Below are 24,391 nucleotides of genomic sequence, written 5' to 3'. Positions count from 1 at the left end.
GTGGCCAAAATCTACATACTTCTGAAAGATTTATCAGAAGAACCCACTGGTAACAGCAAAATATCTGCACAACAACTCTTTTTTTGTTTTAACATTTAGTTATATGAAAGAAAAACAGTAAAGCAAAGCATCGCTTTACATGTCAGTTTTGCAACAGAAGACATAGTAAACGCCAAAACCTCATACCAACCGTGGAAGGAGTATTGTAGTTCGTGGCTGCAATGATCAAGGAAACAATAAATTCACAACTGTAAAAATGGCCTGTATTTGTATAGCGCTTTACTAGTCCCTAAGGACCCCAAAGCGCTTTACACATTCAGTCATCCACCCATTCACACACTGGTGATGGCAAGCTACATTGTAGCCACAGCTGCCCTGGGGCGCACTGACAGAGGCGAGGCTGCCGGACACTGGTGCCACCGGGTCCTCTGACCACCACCAGTAGGCAACGGGTGAAGTGTCTTGCCCAAGGACACAACGACCGAGACTGTCAGAGCCGGGGCTCGAACCGGCAACCTTCCGATTACAAGATGAACTGCAGAGAAAGACATTACCGGAGGATGTCAGAGCAGCAGCCCCTGACCTCAAGCCAAGGCAGCGTGTGTGATATAAAACAAGACATCAATAGAGAAAATGTAAAAAAGGAATTTAGTGCAAGTAGATACACTGTAACTGCCATTATGATTGGACAGTGATGTATCACAGTTGCTGATTTGATTATAAGATGTTTATGCATGTAGCTGTATTGAGTGAGAGCTATTCGCCCTGCTGAGAGAGTAGAGACGGGAGCAAACATACAAAGAACTAATACTTTTCTCCATTTATTAATACACGTGGGGATAAAACGATACAACCATGTTAAAAGAGACACTAAGATGCCGGGAACACCTGCATGAATTCTTGTTTGTAACAAACAAAAGACATGAAATTTAAAAAAAACAAACAAACCAAAAAACAAAACTGAGAGCACAACATCCTAAGAAGAAGTCTGGTACTCCAACTCCTATTATGATGCCTTTTGTAAGCAATCACATGGCTTTTTAATAAAACATTTACACTGGGGTTAAAGAATACACAGTCAGTGCAGGTTTACAGAAAGATTTCTAAAAGAGGGTTTCCTCATGTGACAGACAAAAATGGTATGCTTCCATCTTTACAATGTGACATAGGTTTAGACTGAAAAGAAAAATTCAACAAACCAAACCAAAACCTTGTTAAAATATGAGATTACGGCTTTAAAAAAAACTGTACTGGACATTTTGGACACTGTCAGTGCAGAGTTCAATTCTAACTACCTAACAGCTGGATTTTTAAAGTTCATCCTGCGCAGCTGTGGTTAAATCTGCTAAAAATATTCTGCCGTTATGGTTTTATGCATCTGAACACTCAGACAACATGTTTATACTATACAGTTCACATGTGAGTGTGAGGCAAATGTTAAATGTGTTTAATGACCCAGCTCTCAGACACCAACACACCTGAAGATCCTCCACTGAGCAAGTTTTTATAATTTTAGCACAGTCTTGGTCACAAAGCATGAGAAAACACTTGCTTGTTGATACATAAATTAAACGTTTGTACATCTGAAGTACAGGATATTGCATTATAGGATGAATGAGACACACATAAACGCACTTACGTGCTCGCACACGCAAACAGCAGACAGACAGACGGCAAATGTGCCGGAGACTCAAGAGCTGCTGCCGTGCGCCCCCGTGTCGTCCTCGCGCTTCTGCCGTTTCTTTGCTCTGATTGCATTCATGGCTTCTTCTATGGAGCGAGTGTCCCTCTTGTTGGCCACCGGCACTGGGACAGAAAACAACCAACACAATGACCAAAGAGAATGACACAAAGCAACGCGTTTCATTTCTGTAAGCCGGCCTCTACACTCACCACAGCCATAAGCCCTGTTGGCCTCAAGTGTATGTGCAGCATCTTTTGCAGCTGAAGTGCCAATCAGGTGACTGTACTTGTCTCTGTAGTTAGAGTTGGGGCATATTTGTGACTTTTCTGTCTGACTGGATGCTGCTTCTTCCAGTGCAGCCTGTTCCTGAAGTGACAAGAAAGGGCAACATGGTGAGAAATTCAAGGTAATCATCATCAAGCACCAAAGTGAAATGTGATCAAGAAGTTAATTTTTTTTTTTTTAATTCAACTTAATTTCTTTACCTCAGAGCCATAAAGTGCCTCCACTTTAACACAGAAGTAGCATAAGTAGCAACTACCATTATCACTGTTTCAAACTTTGCATATGTATGGTAGTGTTTTTTGGAAGCTTCTTAGAAGGTACATTTGTTTAGTCTCTAAATATTTAAATTTAGGAATTATAACATTAGACAAGAAGAAATATATATACACACACATATGAAAAACAGAGGAGCACCAGTCTTACTTTTAGTCTGCGCCGCTGTTCTGCCAGTTTGGGGTCCCACTCTTCTCCCTTGCGATAGGCTTCCAGCTCCTCATCTGATGGAGCAAACTCCTGCCACAACAACATTTTCCCATCAGTCATGTAAAACTAAAAAGATTGATTTCAGATCCAACACTGGATTTCAAAGCACTCGTACCTTCTTGAAAAGCATGACGTAACGGCTCTCTTCATCCTCCCCAAAAGAAAAAGACGTCAAACCAGCCACCTCTGCAACATCATGTCTGAGAGACAGGAAGAGATGAAATCTTAATAGTATCGACAAGTGGGGGAGAAATGTGTTTCAAGGCAGATAAATGCTTGTTTTACTTTTTCGTAATGAAAGAAAAATAGTATGTACAATATACTCCTTTCAATCTTCCCCATGGGATTGTATTTTCTTTTCTGTTGTGAACTGTCTTGGATGAAATCTGACACCTCTTTCTCCATCTGAATAAAAGATGCATGTGATAAATAGCAGGATTAATTTAGGGCGGTCAGAAAAGCTCTGCATCACAAATTCATTTTGTCTTAGATAAGACACTTAAAGGTCTCACCTTTTTCCTGAACTCTGCTTTCTTTCTTTTCTCCTCTTCTTCCATCTTCTTGAGCCTTGCTGCTTGCTCTTCAAAGAACAACAACTGATTTTTAATGTGTTTACTCAGGCATTTTAGTACTGAAAACTTTCAGAGTGCCCCGCTGTTAAACACAGAACATCTAGTCCTACTGCAAAAACTGGTCGTTTTCCTTAATGACCCAAGGATAGTAAAACAACAGGCCTCCTGTAATCCCAAAATCACCAGGCATCAGTGACTCAGATCCTATTATCTGTTGCACGTCTGTGATGTTTTATACAGATGCACACTCTCTATAGTTAATTAAAGAGATTTGGTTGTGCCCATGTCCTCACTACAACTGAAAAGACATTTCTCTGTTGTTTATTTGTACCAACACTCCACTCAGTGTTGCCAGTGTTTTGAGCAGGACTCTTGAAAGCATTAAAAGTGCATCTACACAAACAAATATCTCATTTTTACTGGAGCCATATGAAACGTAAGAGTTACCGCAGTTCTTAGTACATGTGCTTTTGTTATAGCTGCTGACTGGAACTGTAAGCTTTAAGCAGCCTACACAGTATTTATCAATTAAAGGGAACCAAGGTAGGAAGCACATTCCCAGACCTAATAGTTAAGATTTTGATAAGATGTTGGGAGACAGAAAGCGTTAATGACCGTGAATTCGAATAACTTGGGTTTTCAGGAAACTTGCATTTGAAAGCCGAGCATTGTGAAAGCTCAGAGGTAACTTAATCAGATGGCAAAGACGGACTGTTCTCGGCAGATTTGCGTTTTAGCAGCTGCCCGTAGCTCAGACTTGTCTGCGACAGTCTGCAGCATGTTGTGTTGAGGCGGTGCTAACTCTTCAACCAGGTCAGCCGCCGTTTACTGAAAGCTGAACTGACCAATGGCAGCTCAAGAAATGCCTGGTTCGCCTCTTCTTTCAATTTTCACATACGTTTAAATCCCGCGTCACGTTCATTTAAACGGATTCAGACTAGCTTGACGCTATTCGCTGTTTAGGCGATACAATATGTACCTCGTGCCTTTCGTCGGCTTTCCTGGTCGCCGACTGTAGGAGGTTTTTCCATCGAGTTTAGGATTGAACCGAGGAGGTCCGCCATCTTGAAATGATAGCGCAGACCTGTAAAGGCTGTTTTTAGCTGCAGCTGTACAGGCTGCGCAGGCGCGGATGAACTGAGCCGTCTTCGCCGGGGCAAAATATCCGCATTTCAATTACACAGCGCCACCTTCTACCAGAAGGTTGTACTGCACAACTGTAGTGGAATCGATTTAGACTTCTGTTTCTCTAAATCGCAATTACATTTACCAGACCAAAAACAGTAAGCGCGTTGAAATACATAAATTGCTCTGTGCTTCATCTTGTTGCAGACAATCGTAATGCTGCTGGGCTTCTCATGCTCAATCTTTTTTTAAATTTTATTTTCAATTTGAAAAATTGTATCCGAAGCCCATTTCTCATTTGATTGGCCCAGTTTCTAGGTTTATATGTGTATATAAATATTTGTTTTGTTTGTGTTGTTTGGGAGGGCCAAACATGCCAGCAAATAACTTTGCATGAGCAGTAGAGGGCATGCTGTCCAATTATATATATATATATATATATATATGTCTCTGTTATTGTTTTGTTAACAATCATTCCCTGCGTCACTGGACCAGCATGTTTTGTGCAGTTTGGAGTTTCCCAGCATCAGCAGTAACACATGAACTACTGCCATATTCAGAGGTGGGGAGAGCAGTACGTGCACAGAGGCTTGAACGTGCAGCAGGACAGACAGAACTGTTCTGCTTACCTTCTGTAATACAAATATATTAGATAGTCCTTTACCTTTAAATGCTACATTTTCTTTTGAAAGAGTCCACTCTCGTCTAAATTAACTGCTCTGCTCTGCCATAGGGGCATATCCTATAAGAACTAGTTTGTGTTTTGCATATTGACAGACAGTTACAGGGATGGTTCTTTTGAATAATAAACAAAAAGAAACTTCAAATTCTCAAGAGGCTGCAGCTGTTGATTATGCTGAGTGAACCGACAGTCCTGACCTTCAGCCCTCAGACTCTCATCACTCAGTGATGCTCTGCTATTGTGATTTGGACAGAGCACGCCGGACTCCTCCCCCGTGCTTCAACTGCTGTATAAATGCAGCACCAGCGCGTCAGCGGCAGTGTCTGAAAGCTCATTGGTACCCAAACATGAAGGGACTGGGCTTGGTTCTTCTCGTGCTTCTCCTGATGCTTGCAGCTGGGGAGGGTAAGGATTGAATGCATCCGCTTTGTCACAGTAAGAGACTGAAATGAAGCAAATCAAAATGTCGCATATGCTCAAACTACACCGTAAGTGTACTGGGCCTGTTTGTGTTTGAACTGAGGAGAAGTAAGACATCATAAAACGATACAACTTTCTATGTCAGATACATTTTAGGTGCTGTAAATATCTGAAGGATTCGTTGCCACCATAGCTTATGGAAATGCCAGTAAGCCAACATTCATCAGGGATGCTGGAATGTCATTTTTAAATAATTATCTACAGGAACTGATCCAGAAACGCAGTACTGGACTTGTGGGTACAGAGGACTCTGCAGACGGTTCTGCTATGCTCAAGAATACATTGTTGGTCATCACGGCTGCCCCCGAAGATACAGGTAGGCGTGGAACGATTGTTATAGTGCTTTTGCTAAAGGTACAAACCCATAAGAAATTATCTCTAATTGCAAGTTTAACTGAAGTTTTACTCTTCTATTTTTCCAGGTGCTGTGCTATGAGATACTAGCAGCGCTCCACTTGCCTAATGCTGCCTGAAAGTTATCACATCATCAGTTCTGACATATTCAGTACAGGCAGCTGTGGTCATAGTAACGCTCCTGGATGAAACTATGACAACTTTACTGTCATTCGACCCCTCTTGGCCTCCCAGCATCCTGTGGGATCTGACAATGAGTGCTTTTGAAGTGGACTTTCTGTAGCTAGACAAAGCTCATTTGCAGCTCTTAGGTGTGTATCTGCCATGTACCTCACATTCTTTACAACAGAACTGTTTGAGCTGTCACCTTTACCTCTCTGGTCTGCAGTGTTGACAATAAATGCATTAAAATAAATGTGCTGATGTTTGGTTTGTTGATGCCATTAAGTTGGGATGCTCCCAGTCAGTCTAAACATAATTTACATCTGAAAACCATTTAAAATATACAATTAATTTCCATATTCTACCAATTACGCCAACTTGGCTTGACCTTGGGAAAATAAAAGCATAGAAAGCAGTCTGGGTTGAGTCTGGCATGCTGTCACCCCAGCCCTGTACTGACAGGAGACAATAATGGTCAAGTGACTGACCCAAATAGCTGTGATGGATGGAATAGAGCTTTTGTGAATGAAGTGTTATGTCTCTTGTCTGTGTTTATGTTATCTCACCATTCTGTCTGTCTGGACAACATTGTCTAGAACAGACAGGCAATGTCAGGATCCACCAGTCACGACTGCAAAGCAAATTCATTGTCATGTTATCTGCCTCTCTCTGATCGTAAGGTCAGATGTTCTTGCTGATTGGCTCTGTGGTTTTCATTATCGATTTCATTTTATGAAAACGCTAAACTGTTATGTTTAAGCACTCACCACTAATCCACAGCAAAAAGGCTGCCATCATATATTTTGCAACACTGATATTTAGCAACTAGCTGATTGAAACATTAACTTATCCATATGGTCATGATGTAGAGTCAAATGAGCCATGATCCGAAGGTGGTCAATAACTGCTTTGGGGTTGTAGGTGTTAAAGGCATGGATGATATTTGTAAACATGAGCCACTGTATTGTGCCCTGCATTGTCATCTGGGGTGAACTATTCAGACAGCACAGCGTGATCAAACTACAAAAGGGAACCCACCCCCCAGCCAGACCTGTTTATACGTCCGTCTGTCTTCATAAAGCTGACAACAACAGCTTAAAACAGAAAGTTGTGTTTCACAATGGACTGCTGGGAGTATTGAGGTACTTTTAAAAACCTGACACTTGTTTTTTAAAAAACAAAACAAAAAACTGACACTCATTAATCACGTGATAATGGGAGGAATGAGCAATGTAGTGAAGAAGTCAGAGAGCTGAAATCTGATTTTAACAATTCAAATTCCTGCAGTGTCTTTGAAGTTGAAATACATTTATTTTTAACAACATGAATATACACTCACTGGCAACTTTGTTGGATAGGCCAGTTCAACTGCTTGTTAGCCAATCACATGGAAGCAACTAATTGCTTCTAGGTATGCAGACATGGTCAAGAGAACCTGAGCATCAGAATGAGGGAAGAAAGTGACTTTGAACACGGTATGGTTATTGGTGCCAGTCTTGGTTTGTTTTATTTAAGCATGCAGGTGCTGTTTCATTAATGATTAAAGTGAAATGAAGTTTAACCAATATGCAGTTAAGAAGAAACTCACAGAATTACTCAAAGAGTAGTCAGTGCGGGAATGCTGATCAGAGAGTGCGTGAACTAAATTGCAGCATTGCTAAAAGTGAAGAATGAGAACACAGGACTCAATGGAGTCCTATGAAAGACTAATTACATCACATAATTCAGTAGCTTGTAGAAGCACCTTTAGCAGCAATAAGCTGAAGTAATAACTTGTTTTCTGCTGACTTTATCAGACGCTGACATCATTGTGAAAGAATTTTTGAGCCACTCCTATTTAGACCATAGCTTCAGTTCATTGAGGTTTGTTGGTATTTGTTAATGCAAAGCTCTCATTTCAGTTGGGTCGAGATCTGGACTTTTTTCAGCCGTTCTGTTGTAGTTTTGCTGCTATGCTTGGATGCATAGTCCTTGCAAAACAAGCCCACATCCTCACCTATCCACCACCGTGCTTGATAATTGCTATGAGGCTTCTGATATCCTATATTTGGGTTTTTTGCCAAGCATTGCCTGATGCGTTATGGCTAAACATCTGCACTTTGGTTTTTATCTTGTGGTTGGTTCAGATGCAATTTTGCAAACCTAAGCCTCTGATGTCATGTTTTTCTGGAGGGAATATGCTTTCTCCCAGCAACCCTTCCACACAAGCCATACTTGTTCAGTCTTTTTCTAATTGCCATGAACTTTAATATCCTGATGATATTGCTATTGTTGATCTCTTTTATAGGAACTCTAACATTAACTATTTCTTTCAGGTACATATGTTGGAAAAATGGTGTAAATCACGTCATTTGTTTATTAATAACAACAAAACAAAAGAGCTGGTCTTATTACACAGGCACCGTAACAGGTCTTTCACTTTCTGGTCAGTCTGCAGAAGTCATTAATAGCTTGAAGTATTTGGGAACATATATTGATGACAAGTTTAACTCTGTGATTAATGTTGACTCAGTTCGCAAGAAAATAATCAAAGAATCACAGTTTCTTTATAGGATGTTAAGAGACTTTGGAGTTGGCCACAAGTTTTAGAAAGACTTTATGTCAGTTTGATTGAAAGCATCCTTAAAATCAATATTTCAGCCTGACTGTGGCAATTAAGAACAAACTGCTGGAAAACTTACTAGAGATGGCACGATACCACCGATACCGATACCATAAATTTGGATATCTGCCAATACCGATATGAATCCTGATATCCTGACTGATGTGAGTCAGCTGTGTAAAAGTATTTAAGCCCAGGGAAAGGTGAGCTCTGGGCCAGAGTGCCATTTGTGTGGTTGCAGTTAGTGAGCTGCTCTCTTTTTGACTTATTTTTTACTGTATTGACCAACGGTTGAGTCTTGTTTGTTTTCCTTAAATGGTGATAGCGGCTTGTCCGTCTCTTTTAGTTGAGCTACTTTAATAAAACTCTTTAATTTAACCCTTTTGCCTCCTTGACTCCTTTTTGTTACTTCCCCCTCACCGCCTAGACCCCTCAGGGGAACGTAACAGATATAGTGTTTTTTAATCAATAAAACTGTTTTTTTAATATCTTGCTGCATTTTGTATAAGTTCATACTCAAGTTTTAAAACAACAACAACACTAAAGCTATTCTGTTATACCTGTATGCAAAAAATACACTGCACCCAAAATATTTCATAATTCAGCAATACTGATCAGTCTAATAAACTTAAGCCTACACCATCCTCCCTATTCTGGTATTTTAAAGAGTACTTAGCGTAAATATTAAGCAACCTAACTAATAGGGTTCCAACTCCCAGCAACAACAAAAAAAAATAGGGAACCACCCCTCACGCTCCACCTTATGATGCTTAATCGACGTAATCAACCTTAATTTGATGCAGTGTGGGAAAAAAATGCACAGAAATTAATTATTTTCCAAGAAATATTAAATAGATTCAACATCTTTCTTCAACAGAATTGCAGACTGCACAGATGGTGCCTTTACCAAAGGAAAAAGTATTATAGCTTACTAGGGTATATTAGACTTAATAGTTACTATATACAGTAATGGACTTCTATACATTTTACATCAGATTAAAACTTGGGTGTAAGATTCAGATAATTATTTAATACTTATTATTTAATTATTTTAAATGAGAATAAGAAAGAAAAGTATGTCTTTTGCCCCCTTTTCCCTGTTAATGCCCTATCGGCCCCCCTGGCTAAACTTTGCTAGATCCGCCCCTGCACTGTTACCAGCCGTCAGTTGCGTGGAAAAGGATCCTGGTGTAGAAAGTAATATTAAATAAATTCTAACAACAGCTTATCAAGCTTAAACGTGCTGCTGTTGTTCAGCCGCTGGTTTCATCTTTCTGGTGCAAAGTGGGAGATAAACAAACAAGAGAGACGGACTCATGACAGAAAAGCCGATCAGCTGATCATTAATCAGTTTCATGATTGAAGTAGCAGCAGGAGAGGGAGGGAGAGAGAAAAGGCAGTGGCTCCATATATCGGTTGTTAAGCTTAACGGGAATGATTTACTAACATTCAGAGATGAACTTACACACTTGCTTTACTTCTCTCTGGGATAACTTTGTCGGCGATGAAATGCCAGGTTGGTAGCGAGGCTCCAAATGCTCAACCAGACCACCGACAAGTCTCGCGAGCCACAGCCGCTCTATCACGTGATGCATACTGCTCCTACTGCTAAGGTTATGAGCCGAGTTACGCCATGTCACAAGTTTTGTGAAGTGATTTCATGATATTTAATGGATCGGATTACATTTTTTATTTCTCTCTGATATCCGATGCAGTAATTTAGGCCAGTATCGGACTGATACCGATATGTAATATCGGATTGGTCCATCTCTAAAACTTACTGGTCGACAACAAATTTAATTGGATAAGCTGTATCATCAGGCTGTTTTGAGGAAAGCCTGGTCTATTGTTGCTGACCCTGAACACCCTCTTGATTCTGACTTTGAATTAATGCCCTCGGGACAACAGCAAGGATTCCTCTAACTAACAAAAAAAGTGGTCAAAGGTGTTTTTATTCTTGTTGTATCAAAGTTTTATGTGTGGGTATGTATGAATGTGTGTTGACATGAAGTGATTTGATTGATTTGTTTATGGCTTGGCAGACCAAAGGCAATTTTCAATGAATGTAAATAATAAAGTTATTCTATTCCTAGTTTAACATGTTAACTGAGGCCTGTAGAGTCCTAGATGTAGCTCTTGGATTTTATGCAGTTTTCTCTGAGGATTTACAGTCTGACCTTAGGATGAATTTGCTGGGATTTTCACAGCAAACAACAGCAGTGTGTGAACACACACACACACACACCTTAAAGATCAAGGCCAGTAAACCAATAACGTGTGTTATTAAAGAGGTGCTCACACTTCCTGATGATCAATTAATCAAGTGCATCTGATTAGTAGCTCCCGGGTATGAGTTTCACTCTTCTTCTTTTTCCCCTTTTCAGTCTTATTGGAAACAGTAAAAGCTTTGACCGTTTGTGTTTATGACTGTTATTTACTTCTCCACTTACTCAAATACCATGGTGAATATTAGTTGATTGTTTGGGAATGTATTTGATATCACAGCTATCATGACACTATTATTCTTGTGGTTATATAGCTCCAACATACTGGTAAATAACTTTTCTAGTGAATCTAATAACTTTGATCTGGTAGAAAGTGCACAACTTCCCTTTAACATGTTACTTTCTTCAATGCCACTAAGCCTTTAGAAGGCTGTGAAGGCTGTTTCAGTGTAAGAAACCTTATGGGTAGACCACAACCAGTGTGAAAGTTTTGATGTTTAATCAAAGAAATCTTTGTAAAAAAGTAAACAGATGTGGAAAAAAAACCCCTCTCCATATTTAATACCTCATAAGCAAATACTGAACCAACAAATCTGGAACAAAGTTTAATCAGTTAAAATGTTAAACACAGAAACATTCAGATATAGCTTGTTGTTCAGAGGCATGAAATGTAAAACATTCCCTGACAGAGGGGGTTATACTGATCAGTTTTTCCAGAAAACTGATTCTATGAAGGTACATGTAAAACATCAACTGCAAAAAAAATGTACTAAACTACTTTCATTACCATGTTTCATATCAGTGCAAATTCAACATTTAGGTGAATTTTAGTGCCATAAAAAAAAATTCATTCCCCTTGAGGTAATACAATGTTGCAGTCAAAAATTATGCTTTGGCTATATATCAACTTTTACCTAGAATCTAACCTAGTGTATTTCGTTTTTGATTACACGCTGTAACTCCTAATAAATTAAAAGCAATAATTTACAGCTGGGTCAGAGATTTTTTAAATTTGTTGCTAATTTAAATTAATGAATTGCTCAAATCTTACAATGCTCAGATACATATGATGTAGACATTAATTAGCACCACAATTTTACTGCAGTTACAGCAAAAGACAGTGTAAGCATAGTGTTTGTTGCATCCACAAGTGGGTTTTGCAGAGGACGATTAATAGATCATCTGTAATAATGCATCTCACAAAACCAAGAACACATGTCAAGTCCACACATGTGTCACTCATTGGGTTAAATATGCATAAAAAAAAAAAAGACTTTAATTCACAGTTTCACTTGTTTTTACTTTTTAAAGATCCTATTACATTTATTATTAAACTACTCTGGTTTTCTTTGCTTTAATACAGTGAAGATTTAATAAAGTATTCCAATTAAGAGGATTTTCTTTTGCCCACTAGAACAAAGCAAAAGGCAGTCTTTGTTTACTACTATAACCTGAATAAGAGATCTGAGCACTATAAGTTTTAAGCTAGTAAAACTGAACTTCTCTTATTCCGGATTTTTGGTATGATTTAATGTCATTAACCAACCAGAAGAAGGAATTAATACAAATTGTGCAAAACCTCAAGGGGATTCTGAAATTTTATACAGCACTGTATATGACAACATGTAACTTCATACTTCCAGCAAAGACATGCTCTCACTTGGATGCCTGGATGTACAAGTCAGGCATACTGGGTTAAAATCTGTAAGACACCACTGCTAAGACGGTAAGGTGCAATATTAAAACATAGGTGGCAAAGCACAACCTAGGCGTATAACAATTTGTTGTTCTACTAAAATGCTGATTGCCAGAAGGAAAACAGCTGTTGATAATGCATAAAGCAAAATGCCCTTGAAAGTACAGCAGTGGGCCTGAGAGTCCGATTGTCTTAGCACAGGAGAAAGGTGTGATCTGGTGTTCTGTCTGATATGCCAACTGAGCTTGAGGCTAAATTGTGCAGAAATTCACAATGTATTCTGCTTGCTCAATTTATACTTTGACAACTTTTTCTGGAGAATTTATTGGGAGAAAGAAAAATAGTAAACTTTCTATTATGAAGAACCTTAAACGTCTACAACATGGCAAATGAAGTGAAATGAGAGAGTGCACCGACACAAACGATCTTTTCAAACAATTTATAAAAAAATGAAAAAAATGAAAAAAACAAAACAAACAAACAACTTGCCTAACAATAAATGTGCCTGCCAGGGCAGAACAATGCAAAATAAAAATTTGAACTTTGCAACGTACAAACTTTTTTGTAGATACAAAGCTACCGGTCTTTTTTTTTGCCCAGACAAAAAAAAAAAAAAAAAAAAAAAAAAAAGGACTGTCACTCACTTGTAAATTGGCAGCAAACATTATAAAAGAACAAAAGAAAACCATAAAACACTGTATAAACGACTCAGGCCATTATGAACAAAATCTGCAAACTTATTTACATTGATCACTTAAAACAGAAACATATCGTCCATCATCGCCTGCCCTATCGCACCCGTAACGGAACCAGCCACATGAAAGGAAGATTTTCTGTGCCAGCCTCTTCCAACGAAAGGTTGCAGATGGGTGGGCTCAGTGGAAACCAATTAAAAAAAGCAAACACAAGGAATACCTGTACCTCCAGTGTTTCTCACACCTAGTTATTACTTGGGCAGGTCAATGAAGTATATTTGATGACTCTTTTTAGCTATTATTTTTTTCCCCCCACTCAAGAGATCACCAGCTTTTAATACTCAGATTACAAATTAATCGTCAACAGTCTAATTTTAAAAGCCAAGTTACAAGTAAACTAGCTAGCCACTGCCTTCTTGTATTTCCCTTCCACCTGACTTGATAGCCAAGTCTCTGTTTTAATGTCCTTTCATATCATTCAGCTGCTTGATCCTCTCAGGCTCCATCAACACTGTCTAGGTGGGGATGAGGAAAGTAGTCACTGTTGTCCAGATATCCACTGCAAGCTAGCAAGGACCAGTGGCGGTCAAAGGCTCATTTATAAGACAATGAATTCACTGGAGATGGTCTGCTATTTATTTGTCCGGAGATGCTTGGTCAGTTAAAATATTTACTGAGAAGCACATTGACAAAATGTGTGTAGCTTCTTTTGAACGCTGCCACCCGACACCCATCCCCAACACCATCACAAACAGAACCCAGATCTCTGGGAAACACTGAACAGGCCCTATTGGTCAAAGATTAAAAGCAGTGAGGGTGTGATCTGCCCCAACAGAATGACAGGAAAAAAATAAAATAAAATAAATAAAATACAGAAAAAAATGGAAGTTTGTCAAAACAAAAAGCATAGTCATACTGAAATTTGGTTTAAAAAAAAAATAATACAACAAAATAAAAACAATATTAAAGCAACAATTCATTTTCCAGTATTTTTTGTTTATGCTTACATGTATAGAATAACTAGAAATCAACACGGGGCTCAAGGGACTACTGGATGAGCATGAGAACAGACCCACAAAATAGAATGTCTCTGATTTATACCGGACTGATGACTCCACAGGGCCTCAAATCGCCTTTGCCTCAATTTTACGCTCAGTTGTATCAGTCAGCACCTCATGAAGGACACTGGAGACAGCAGATAAGGTATGGCTATGGCTTAACTGTTTAAGAAAAAAATATAAGAAAAAAAGATGGCTGCCTGCTACAGATCTACTTAAAATAGTCCTTGTGGGCTGAATAATAACATGGATGTCACACCATCTCAGTTCAAATTTAACTGGATGCTATTTTGGCTGTTTAGCAAACCTTTCCCCACTGTGCCTCATTATATTTCTATTTATTCAGACACCCCACTTTTCACTTGTTAAGGTCTTTGTGTGATGTAGGTGCTTTTTCTGACGTTGTATTCAAAATATGAAGAAATTTTGAGCACTATTTAACATGTATGAAAGCTAATTCAGCAAAATTTAGCTAATTTAAAAAAAAAAAGGCAAAGAACAAGGTGCGCATTAGGTTTGGAAGATGGGACAAACACATAGGCCATTAGTGTTAAACTGTCTCAGTGACTGACCGTGTGTAACTGTTTTAATCATCACAAACAAATGTGCGCTTATATGGTTGCCGCAAGAGCATTCAAGGGTTTAAACATATATTTAACAGGTAAGGCAGGATTTCTAAGTCTTCAGTAGTTACAGTGGGGGGGCTACATTCACAAGTATTGTGCGCAGTGTCTTGCACAGCATAAAACACTTTACTTTTCAAAAGATTTAATATCATCTCTTCAATGGCATTGTATGCATTATAGTGCAGCTTTGCTTACGCGACATACAGTTGATGAATATAACATCTATCACCTGTTAAAAATGGTGATTGCGACCAATTGGATAAGACTTCCCATCGTCCAATCCTAATATGTAAAAGATATAGAAATATGGTGGCACAGAATAACTTCCTGAAAGTAAAGATATGGCCCAAGATATTCCAACCCAAGTTATGGCCATGGATCAAACTGGGGGCATCAATACCACTAGATGGACCACCATGGAAATCTGAGCAGATGAACACCTCTTCCACACTCAGGCCAAACTAGGAGTTTTGTTCCAGGTTACCCATGGAGTCCTATCCGAGTTTACTCCACACTTTTAATAATTTCTAGTCACAGAGGACTTTAACATCTTTCTCTTTGACAGTCTGCATCCTTAAAAAAAAATGTCATTCCACTTTTGGTCCCATTTTCCTTTCTGTTATTCATCTTCAGCATCAAACGCCGGAGTAACGGTTTCAAGGTTTCAGATTGTTCCTTGTAGTCCAGTGTAGATGGCTGGCTTGAATGTATGATGGTGGTTTAGGCTACTCACATTCAATGATGTTCAAGGCAGGCGCAGTCATTTGTGAAATACATAGATTGGCCTCTGAAAACCTGTCAGGATGATAGATAAATAAATAAATAAAGATGAACATGGCAGCAAACTACAATGCTGGATACAATCCTGAGAATATATCTGCTTTGACAAATCATTGTGTAGTTACCTCTTACTGAACACTTGGGGGGCCCAATGTATTCAAAACTGGTGAAGCCCACTTCAGTTGTAAGATATGACGAAAACAGGTCAGGTTTGAGACGGATGCTGTGATAATTCCTGCTAATATTATCCTGTCAGGCAAGGGGAAAAAAGGGAACATTTGTTATATTTCAGCCAATCAACCAGGTTTTTTAAATGACCGATTTATATTCAGACAGTCTTCCAGCAATACAAACGTCAACCATGTCATCTCAGGTTCTTACAGTTAGCTTCTTTCTCCTCACGTAGGACTCCCAGGGCTGTGGCTCCAGGATGAAAAGGCCCCCATGACGGAGATGTCTGTAGACCCTCTTAAAGAGCCGCTTGAGGCCACTGTCTCCCCAGTTCAGGTGGACCCATTTAGTGACGCTCAAACACAGAATCACATCATATTCTGGTCGCTGTGTCAAAAGAAGATTATCGCTCTCCAGTACATAATTAGCCTAAAGGAGAGAAGAGATGAGGTGAGAAAAATAGGCCCTTCTTGTGCAATTCAATTTCATGGATCCAATACAGACTTCTTTTGAAGCTGGTCACTGCTGAGAAATTGGAAACTGATTAACCTCCCAAACTAGAATCTCAATCTCACATTTCTACCTGTTGAGTTTTGGTCAAAAATCAAAAACTGTATATAAAAGATGGAAACAGCCGTCATGACATCATTCATTTATAAAGTCCTGATCTGGGGTTTCGAACATGGCTATTTGGTCAGTGCTATCTTTGATATTTTGCTTATTTATTTATTTTAGATCAGTAGCCCTGAAAAAGCAGTAGATCTGACTGAGGAAATGGGGAACAGCATTATGGGAATAGTCACTATTTTGAACACTGATAATATATATATATATATGTATTTTCCTGTGACCCTTTGTGGGTCACAGAAAAGCCAAAATCTACAGTGTTTAGTACACTGTTAATGCCGTAAAATAAACCCACTGCCCACATTTGAGAACATTCTAAAAAAAAAAAAAAAAAAAATTCTCTCAAAGATGAAGCTTAGTTTTTAATATTTATATATTCTGATTAGTAACTAAGAAAAAATTCATCAAAATCTCAGAAGGGTACTGTCCTAAAATATATTTCCATTCATTTTACCAGTGTCTGGTATAAAGCAATGCACCTCCACTGGCAGAAAGTAGTAGTAGTGCTAATCTTCAACCAGCATTAAAAGATAAAAGTAGAAGAACACATTAATAACCTGACATCCTGATAAAACTGATAAAATCTTTTTACATTGTCAGCCACATGCACCCCACTTTGATTTTAAGTGGGCTGGACTAGTAACACTCCCTCCTACTGGTAATGTAAAGACATTTAAAATCCCAGCGATATCTTAATATAAGAAAAAGAAACACACTTTTAACAACACATCTCAGTTTTTCTACACAATAAGAACAAACATTGCTGTAGTAAATTAAAGAAATCGGTTAACATGAATAAATAAATGTAAAATTACAGAAAAAAAAAAAGTTCTGATAGCTCACTGCTCAGACTGTCCTGCAATTACAACACCTTTTCTGCCTTTTTTAAAAAAATTTTTAATTGTTAATCTACAACTTCATTATTTTGGTGTGCTATCAATATCCAATTCCAGTATCACAGAAGAGGCAGTTATCAATTTCCTTTGGAAACTATGTATTTTTTCCCCTTTTCCATTCAACAAATACATATAAAAAGGACTGCAGAGTGCAAAAGCAAGTGTGGCTTAAACACAGTTGATTTCAGACACTTTAATGGAACCTATAATAGTTATTATATCACAATATTAAATTGCTCTTTGCCGTTTTTACTTATCAGTTCAAAATCACCAGTTACCTAAAACTCAGGGAGCCTATAGTTTGACTGACACACACACACACACACACACACACACACACACACACACACACACACACACACACACCAAAGTAATAATGCAAGATTAACATATAACAAAAAATATATAAAATGTTTTTTCTTGATTTTCACTACTTTTAACACTGTAGAGACATACTGAGGTCATCAGATATATGAAGCAAAATATATGGAATTATGTAGCAAAAAAAAAAAAAAAAAAAAAGATAAATTCCTCAAATTCCTCAAAGTAGCCTCCCTTTGCTTTGTTGACAGCACTGCAAACCCTTGGCCTTCTCTCAGTGAGCTTCATGATGTAGTCACGTGAAATGGTTTTCACTTCACAGGTGTGCCTTGTCAGGATTACTTGTGGAATTTCGTTCCTTCTTAATGGGGTTGGGACCATCATTGGGGTTGTGCACTAGCTTCGTGAAGCTCATCGAGGGAATTCCAAGAGTGTGCAAAGCAGTAATCAAAGCAAAGTGTGGCTATTTTGAAGAATCTAAAATATAAAACATGTTTTGAGTTATTTCACATTATTTGTTTACAACATAATTCCATACGAGTTAATTTATAGTTTTGATGGCTTTAGAATCCGCAAAGTAAAGAGTCATGAAAATAAAGCAAAACCATTAAATGAGAAGGTGTGTCCAAACTTTTAACTCGTAGTGTACATTGTTTTTGTTCGGGTTTTTTTTTGTTTTTGTTTTTTTATTTCCTCCTAGTTAGTTCATTTACTCTGTTTTTTGGGAAGCATTTTACAACGCTGGTTTTGATAAGTGTTATGCAAATAAATTTTACAACCAATTACTGTATGGATTCATCATAATACCTTTTAATATTTAGCCACGGCTCAACTACTGTGACAATAATTAAATGCAAAGGTCAGTTTTTTGTTTTTTTTTTAGATATAATACTATATAACTGTTTTATAGTGGGGAAGAAAAACAAAAATTCACAGTGAGAGGAAGTGTGTGCACAACTTGCATCAAGTTCTCTTGAGAGGCTGGTCAGTTCTCATAATGCACACACCTTTTTGTGCATTTTTACACATTTTATTCAGTTACCCTAACATTACGTTATAAAGCAGGACACACAGTGTCTAATTTTTTTGAATTTGCCATCTAGGCTTAAAATATGCAGCAACACAGAAATCTGAGCCATATTCCCAAAAGGGGGAAAAAAAAAAAAAAAAAAAAAAAAAAATCCTCTCTTACCTTGATGAAGGACACATTTGAAGGGAACTCCCCAGGCTGCACCGTGGATGTTTGTGTTAGCGGGGGTGCAGCAATGGGACCCCTGGAGATCCGTAGGGATACAGGAAAAGAGCAGCTCTCAGAGTGATCAGCGGGGGGTGAATCACAGTCTTCTTGCTCCATTTCCTCTGTTTTGCTGCCCTGCCTCTGGGTCTCCATCTCATCCGTGTGACACGACTCATTGTCATTTCCATCATCTGCAGGGCCACTTTCTGCTTTCACTGGTTTCCCATTTTCGTCCCTGCTCTCGGCTTCGTTGTGCTCTTTTTCTGTGCCTGTGTGACTCGCGTTTCCGTTTGTCTCCTCCTGTTTACTAGTCTTTTTGCCCTGCATTGCTCGCCTGGCCTCTTGGGTCTGCAGCTCAGACAGATAATGTCTTATGTTTTTACGAGCTGCATGTATCAGACCACTGTCAATGTCAAGGCCCAATATGCGGGCGGGTCTTAGCATTTTGGCGATATAGAGCGTTACATGGCCTGAGTTGCACCCCAAATCCAGTACTTCTTTACCTCTAAACCACTCGGGACGAAGCAAACGTAAACGAGGGTCTTCACTGCAGCCCGGGTTGCGGTATCCATAATACTTGTTGTAATTCCCATACTGGAACTTCTTCTGCTGTTCCTTTGTATGAGAGTGGGGCTGCTGGTGCTGGCGTATTCCAGGGCCTATTTTGGAACCAGATTTTGGCGTGTGAAAGGAATTTCTTGCTCCCCCTGCACCAAAATGCCTGTCTCCAGGTCCCGACTTGCCAATCGGAGTAGAATGGGTGACAGGGGGCTCCATTTTGCCCGAGTTGCGCCTTCGCTTGCGTCTACTTGTGTGCTGGTATGGTGCCCCTGAAGTGGAATCCTCCATGGATGCAGGTGGCATTTCCTCCTTGCAGCTTGCTGAGCTGCAATCTGTGTGCTCGTGGGACTCTGCCATGACACTAGAAACACTACCGGATTCGTTGTTGGATTCTAGTGCAGAACATGAGACTAAGGTACCTTGAAGAGGTACAGAAGGACCTGTTTTAACTTCACTTTTTCCTGATTCTGAGAGGTTCATTTGTGTGGCTGAAATCCCAATTCCGCCACCACTCCCACCTCCTCCTCCCCCATGGTGCCTGTTGCGGTGTCTCTTCCTTCCTCCACTCTTGAAGGGAGAAGCCAAAAAGCTGCTGTCAGCTATCCCACTGTTCAGGTTTAGTGGATCTGTGATGTCCCTGGGGATGAGTATCTCCACAGGGTCTCGACTTTTTGCTGGCAGCGGAGAGGATTTGGGAGTCTCTGCATTCAGTGCCTTGTTGACCTCCTCATCCAGCAGGCTGTTGAGATTCAGTGGGTCAAAAATGTTCCCACCCAAGAGGAAGTTGGTGGGCAGGACAGAATCGCTCTCAGAGTTGGCCCTTCGTCTCCGTTTGCCAGATGAAGGATGCTTGAAACTAGAATTTGCAGTGTAGCGCCGCTTTGTTAGCTTCGTTTGTTGTTGCTGCTGTTGTTGTTGTTGTTGTTGTTGTTGTTGTTGTTGTTGTTGTTTGGAATGATGAAAGCTATTTCTGCGATTGATGCTATTCTCGTTCCCTCTGGCTCTCTGTCCAGCATTGTCTGCGAGGGTGAGCGCATCAGTTGTGCTCGTGTGTTTTGGCGAGGCAGCAGTGCCCAGAAGAGGGCAAGCAGCTGCAAAGTCAGGGGTAGCTGCAGTTCCCTCCATCATCACAGACACACCACCGTAACCACCAGGACAATCCGTGAGCTGCAGAGATGACGTTGAGCTAGGCTGTGGACTGCCCATTTTTGCAGTATCCTCATCAACAGACATCTCTTTTGATTTTCAGAGCTGATGAAGACATAGAAAGTTTTTTGTTTTTGTTTTTTGTTTTTTTTTGTTTTTTTTGGGGGGGGGGGTTGTAATTTTCTGAGCCTGAGAAACAAAAGAAACAAAGAAGTTACAGGAAGGAAAACTCACGTCATAAACTTAACATTCTTTTAGATATGGTGAACAAAATTGCTTTAAACATGATGCCTCCTTATTGTTATTGTTGTGATTACACACACACACACCTGTTAAGTAAAGTAACATAAGTTGGCTAATATTACAACAAAAATATGCTCAAGCCATCCTGGGATGTCCAGGCACTTGCACATCCAAGGGCCCCTGTATCTGTATTTATACCTATGTGGTGGGAGTTAAAAAAAATAACCCTTTACATTCCACTGTGATTTCCTAATAACGATACACAAAATTCATCTTTTTAGATACAGAGAATCTCTTGGCTCACACCCTTATCACATCTGTATTGTGGTATCTGAAGCGTGTCTACACAGGGGTTGCTGACCTGAAAAGTTTAGGAGTCCCCGTCTAGCACTGTTACCCAGTTAGCAAGCTAGCTCTTAGCTTCTCTATCGCGGGCCAAGAAGATTGAAACGTCGAGTAAACGTTACGGTCTACTCCGGCCAGAAAGCGCTACCAGACAAGCACCAAAGTACCCACCTCGATATGCTGCTGCCCGAACCCCACTAAAATCGTGAGTCACACTCACGAAAGTGATACCATTTAACAGATGGCCACGCGTAGTCAACAGGGTAGCAACCACCATCAAAATATAACAGTCTCACCTCGCAGCTCGCGACTCTCCCCGCCTCCGGCCGGACTGTCACTACCCCGCACTCTCTCCGCTTGAGCTAACGTTAGCGCAGCTAGCACAAGTGTCCCTACAGCGACACAACAGTGCTAAGCTACGCAAACAAGCGAGCAGGCACGGCACGGGTATCCTGCACTAGCCTGTAGGCAGCAAAGGCTCCGGTGGCCACGAAACTGTCTCATCGACTTCTTCAGTCAACTCCTAGTGGGCCAGTGTGAGGCAGGTTGGTGAATAAATTATTCCATTCGCTGACAGAGGCGGCATGGCGGCGCATCCGGGCTCCGAGCTGTAGCCCAAGATGACTGGGGCGGAGATCTCTGACTGGTGGCTGCGAGGCGGTGAGGAGAACTCCCCTCTACGATATTATAATGAGCCTCCTACAGCAGGTAACATTAGAGCTGATGATAGTTTTTGTTATTGATTGATTAGCAGCTTAAATTTAATTCATTTATTAGACAATATATAAAAGGGAACAACTTAACAAAACAGGAGGGCTGAGGGACACTCAAAAGTGAACATAGAGCTTTCCCGCCTTGGTTTACTACCCTGACTATCAATTCAGCTAGTTGAGATTAGTTTCTTTGTTGCTACTCGATTATTCGACTAATTTGTATAGTCCCAAAGTCAGACTTTAATGCATACACCCTTACAGCCCTAGTAGACTAATATTAAAGTAGGCCTTAATGGTACCTGAGTACTGCATAGCCTGCACATTAGGTTTTTATAAAGTTTTGTAAAGCAGCAACCTCCCAGTTTCCTTTTGTATGTCCTTTCCTAACTGATGTGCTCAATGCACTTTTGCAAATGCACGTTTCTAATTATGCATGTCAGGGGTATCACACATGAGGACTGTGGGCCAGAATCGGTCGGCAAAAGCAGCCCACTGGATGGAAAATGTGAAGGAGGATATAAACTATTTATGTTTAACTGAATTTTAACAACTTCTACAGCGTCTCCTTCCCACATGGCCATTTATACTACAACAAAGTAAACAATACACAAACAATTAAAAAAAATAAGGTTCCAGTTTTTCGCTATCTACTGTAGAAATGTATGATTTTTTTTATAGTGGGTTAATAGTATAAATAAAAGACATCCAAAACATTGACAAAAATGTTTTTGTTTCAACATTTTAGTTTGTGCAATTTTTCTCTCATTTTACGCACTTATTTCTTACAATTTAAGCCTTAATCAGAAAAACTGCAATGTATTGTTGAAACTGCCCTTTTTCCCCCTAGTATTAAAATATTTCAAACATTAAGTATGTAGTGGAACTTTTTATACAGTGACAGAAAGGGGAGTTTCACTGGTTCAGCTCATTTAAGATCAAAGTGTGCTCTACTTAGCACCAATATTCACTAATATTCAAGAAGCAGTAGCCAAACAATCCCTGTAGTTATAATCCCTAAACAGCACACGCACACATTTGTACCCTTTTTAGTACAGAGTAGCCTATGTAACATGAAGGTATATAGATGAGAGCTCACACTATATATGCAGGCATAATCACACCCATTGTAGGTACATGCATACCTTCATAGGGTGTGAACTTATTTTTGCTTTTAGTTTTGAAACTGGATGTCTCTGTCCCACTACAGCCTTTGCTTAACTGTCTGCATGATGTTAAAGACTGGTTAACACAGAAATTTCTCACACTAAATGAAAATACGACTGAAGTTATGGTATTTGGAACTCATGCCCCTTTGAACAAGTTAACTGATACCCTCGGTCCTCTTGCTTCTCATCTTTCTCACACTGTAAGGAATCTCGGAGTGTTTTTAGATAGCTCTTTTAAATTAGAGAAGCAAGTGTCCACAGTTGTGAAAACAAGTTTTTATCAGTTATGTGAAATTGCCAAAGCTAGGCTTTATCTTCCTCCAAGAGACCTAGAAACACTTATTCATGCCTTCATCACCTCTAGACTGGACTACTGCAATTCTCTCTATTTGGGTCTTCAACACTCATCTCTCCATCGCTTGCAGTTCGTCCAAAATGCTGCTGTGAGTCTTTTAACAGGTTTTAGAATGTATGAACACATCACTCCAGTTTTCGCAAATTTACAAGTATCGTATTGATTCTAAGATTCGTTTACTTTTAAAGTTTTAAATAATATGGCGCCTAGTTATTTAAACAAACCCTTCAACATGTATGACCCCAAAAGAGTGCTGAGATCATCTAACTAGATGCTTTTAGCACCACCGAGGTCTAGATTGAAGCATAGAGGAGATCGGGCCTTCGCAGTAGCAGCACCCAGACTCTGGATTAATCTGCCAGAGGATATTCGTACTTCAGAGTCTGTTCGGTCTTTTAAATCACATCTTAAAACTTTTTTACTTTGGCTTTTAATTCGAGTTCAGTTTGAGTACCATCAGGCCTGTTTTATGTTTTTAATGTTAATTTGTTGTCTTCTCATTTATCTGTATTTGATTCTAATTTATCTATATTTGTTTCCCTATTGCTTTCTCTTGTTCTTAACTGATTGTGAAGGACTTGGGTTAACTCTTTTGAATTTTGGTACTATAGCTTTGATTCTAACTTCAAAGTTAATTTAAGTGACACACTTTACAAGAAAGCCCTGTAAAGTGTGTCATAATTGCTATCTTGACCAGTGTTTAGAGCAGGGTTTTCAAACTCATTTTACATGTGAGGTCAAATATAGCGCATGTCAGTAAAAAGGCCCTTTTTGTCAGTGGAAATAAGTTTAGATGCACATTTCATTCCTGCCATATTTCAGTATATGAAAAAATGAAGTGCAATTTCAACAGCACATCTCAGTTGTATTGCATGGTAGAGAAATGCCACTCTATTTAATTAAAGAAATTTGTCAACATGAACCTTTGGGGCTTAAATTGTAAAGCATAAATGTGTAAAATTACAGAAAAAGTTCTGGCAGCTCATTGTCCAGACTTTTAATGGAGAAAGTTTTTTTTTAACCCACAAATAATAAAAAAACAGACATTTCTATTGTGCGTTATCCATCCATTTTCTTCCACTTATCCGGGGCCAGGTCGCG

General features: G+C 39.4%; 3 protein-coding genes across 3 annotated transcripts in view; 1 reads left to right on the top strand and 2 right to left on the bottom strand.

Moving 5' to 3' along the window:
• Positions 1-808: 808 nt before the first annotated feature.
• On the bottom strand, positions 809-4,162 carry spag7 (sperm associated antigen 7). The gene is made up of 7 exons (XM_005922202.3): positions 4,004-4,162; positions 2,965-3,032; positions 2,769-2,857; positions 2,568-2,652; positions 2,393-2,482; positions 1,894-2,050; positions 809-1,806 (listed from the first exon to the last, which is right to left on the bottom strand). The coding sequence occupies exons 1-7, from the start codon at positions 4,086-4,088 to the stop codon at positions 1,691-1,693; spliced, it is 690 nt and encodes a 229-aa protein (XP_005922264.1). The 5' UTR covers positions 4,089-4,162; the 3' UTR covers positions 809-1,690.
• Positions 4,163-10,090: 5,928 nt separating this feature from the next.
• mepcea (methylphosphate capping enzyme a) lies at positions 10,091-20,241 on the bottom strand (the record flags this gene model as incomplete). The annotated part of the gene is given in 4 exon segments (XM_014333547.2): positions 10,091-15,524; positions 15,635-15,758; positions 15,891-16,109; positions 18,717-20,241. Coding segments are annotated over 4 exon segments (1,903 nt in total), but the record flags the coding sequence as incomplete, so codon positions are not given.
• Positions 20,242-21,355: 1,114 nt separating this feature from the next.
• LOC102289583 (serine/threonine-protein kinase PAK 3) overlaps positions 21,356-24,391 on the top strand; it is a 52,970-nt gene continuing 49,934 nt past the window's right edge. The window contains exon 1 of the mRNA XM_005922198.3: positions 21,356-21,764. The gene's annotated coding sequence lies outside the window, so the exon portion shown is untranslated. The remainder of the gene's footprint in view (positions 21,765-24,391) is intronic.

Source organism: Haplochromis burtoni, unplaced genomic scaffold, assembly GCF_018398535.1.
Source record: "Haplochromis burtoni strain Fernald_Lab_line unplaced genomic scaffold, NCSU_Asbu1 Contig_56, whole genome shotgun sequence".
In the NCBI taxonomy this organism is placed as follows: Eukaryota; Metazoa; Chordata; class Actinopteri; order Cichliformes; family Cichlidae; genus Haplochromis; species Haplochromis burtoni.
The sequence above is the reverse complement of the archived record's forward strand: the minus strand, read 5'-3'. Positions and strand labels throughout refer to the sequence as shown.

Coding starts and splice junctions, on each gene's coding strand:
- spag7 (XM_005922202.3), bottom strand. CDS start 4,088: ATGGCGGACCTCCTCGGTTCAATCCTAAACTCGATGGAAAAACCTCCT. Junction 2,051..2,392: donor AACAGCGGCGCAGACTAAAA/GTAAGACTGGTG, acceptor TTGTCACTTCAG/GAACAGGCTGCACTGGAAGA. Junction 1,807..1,893: donor CAACAGGGCTTATGGCTGTG/GTGAGTGTAGAG, acceptor TTTCTGTCCCAG/TGCCGGTGGCCAACAAGAGG.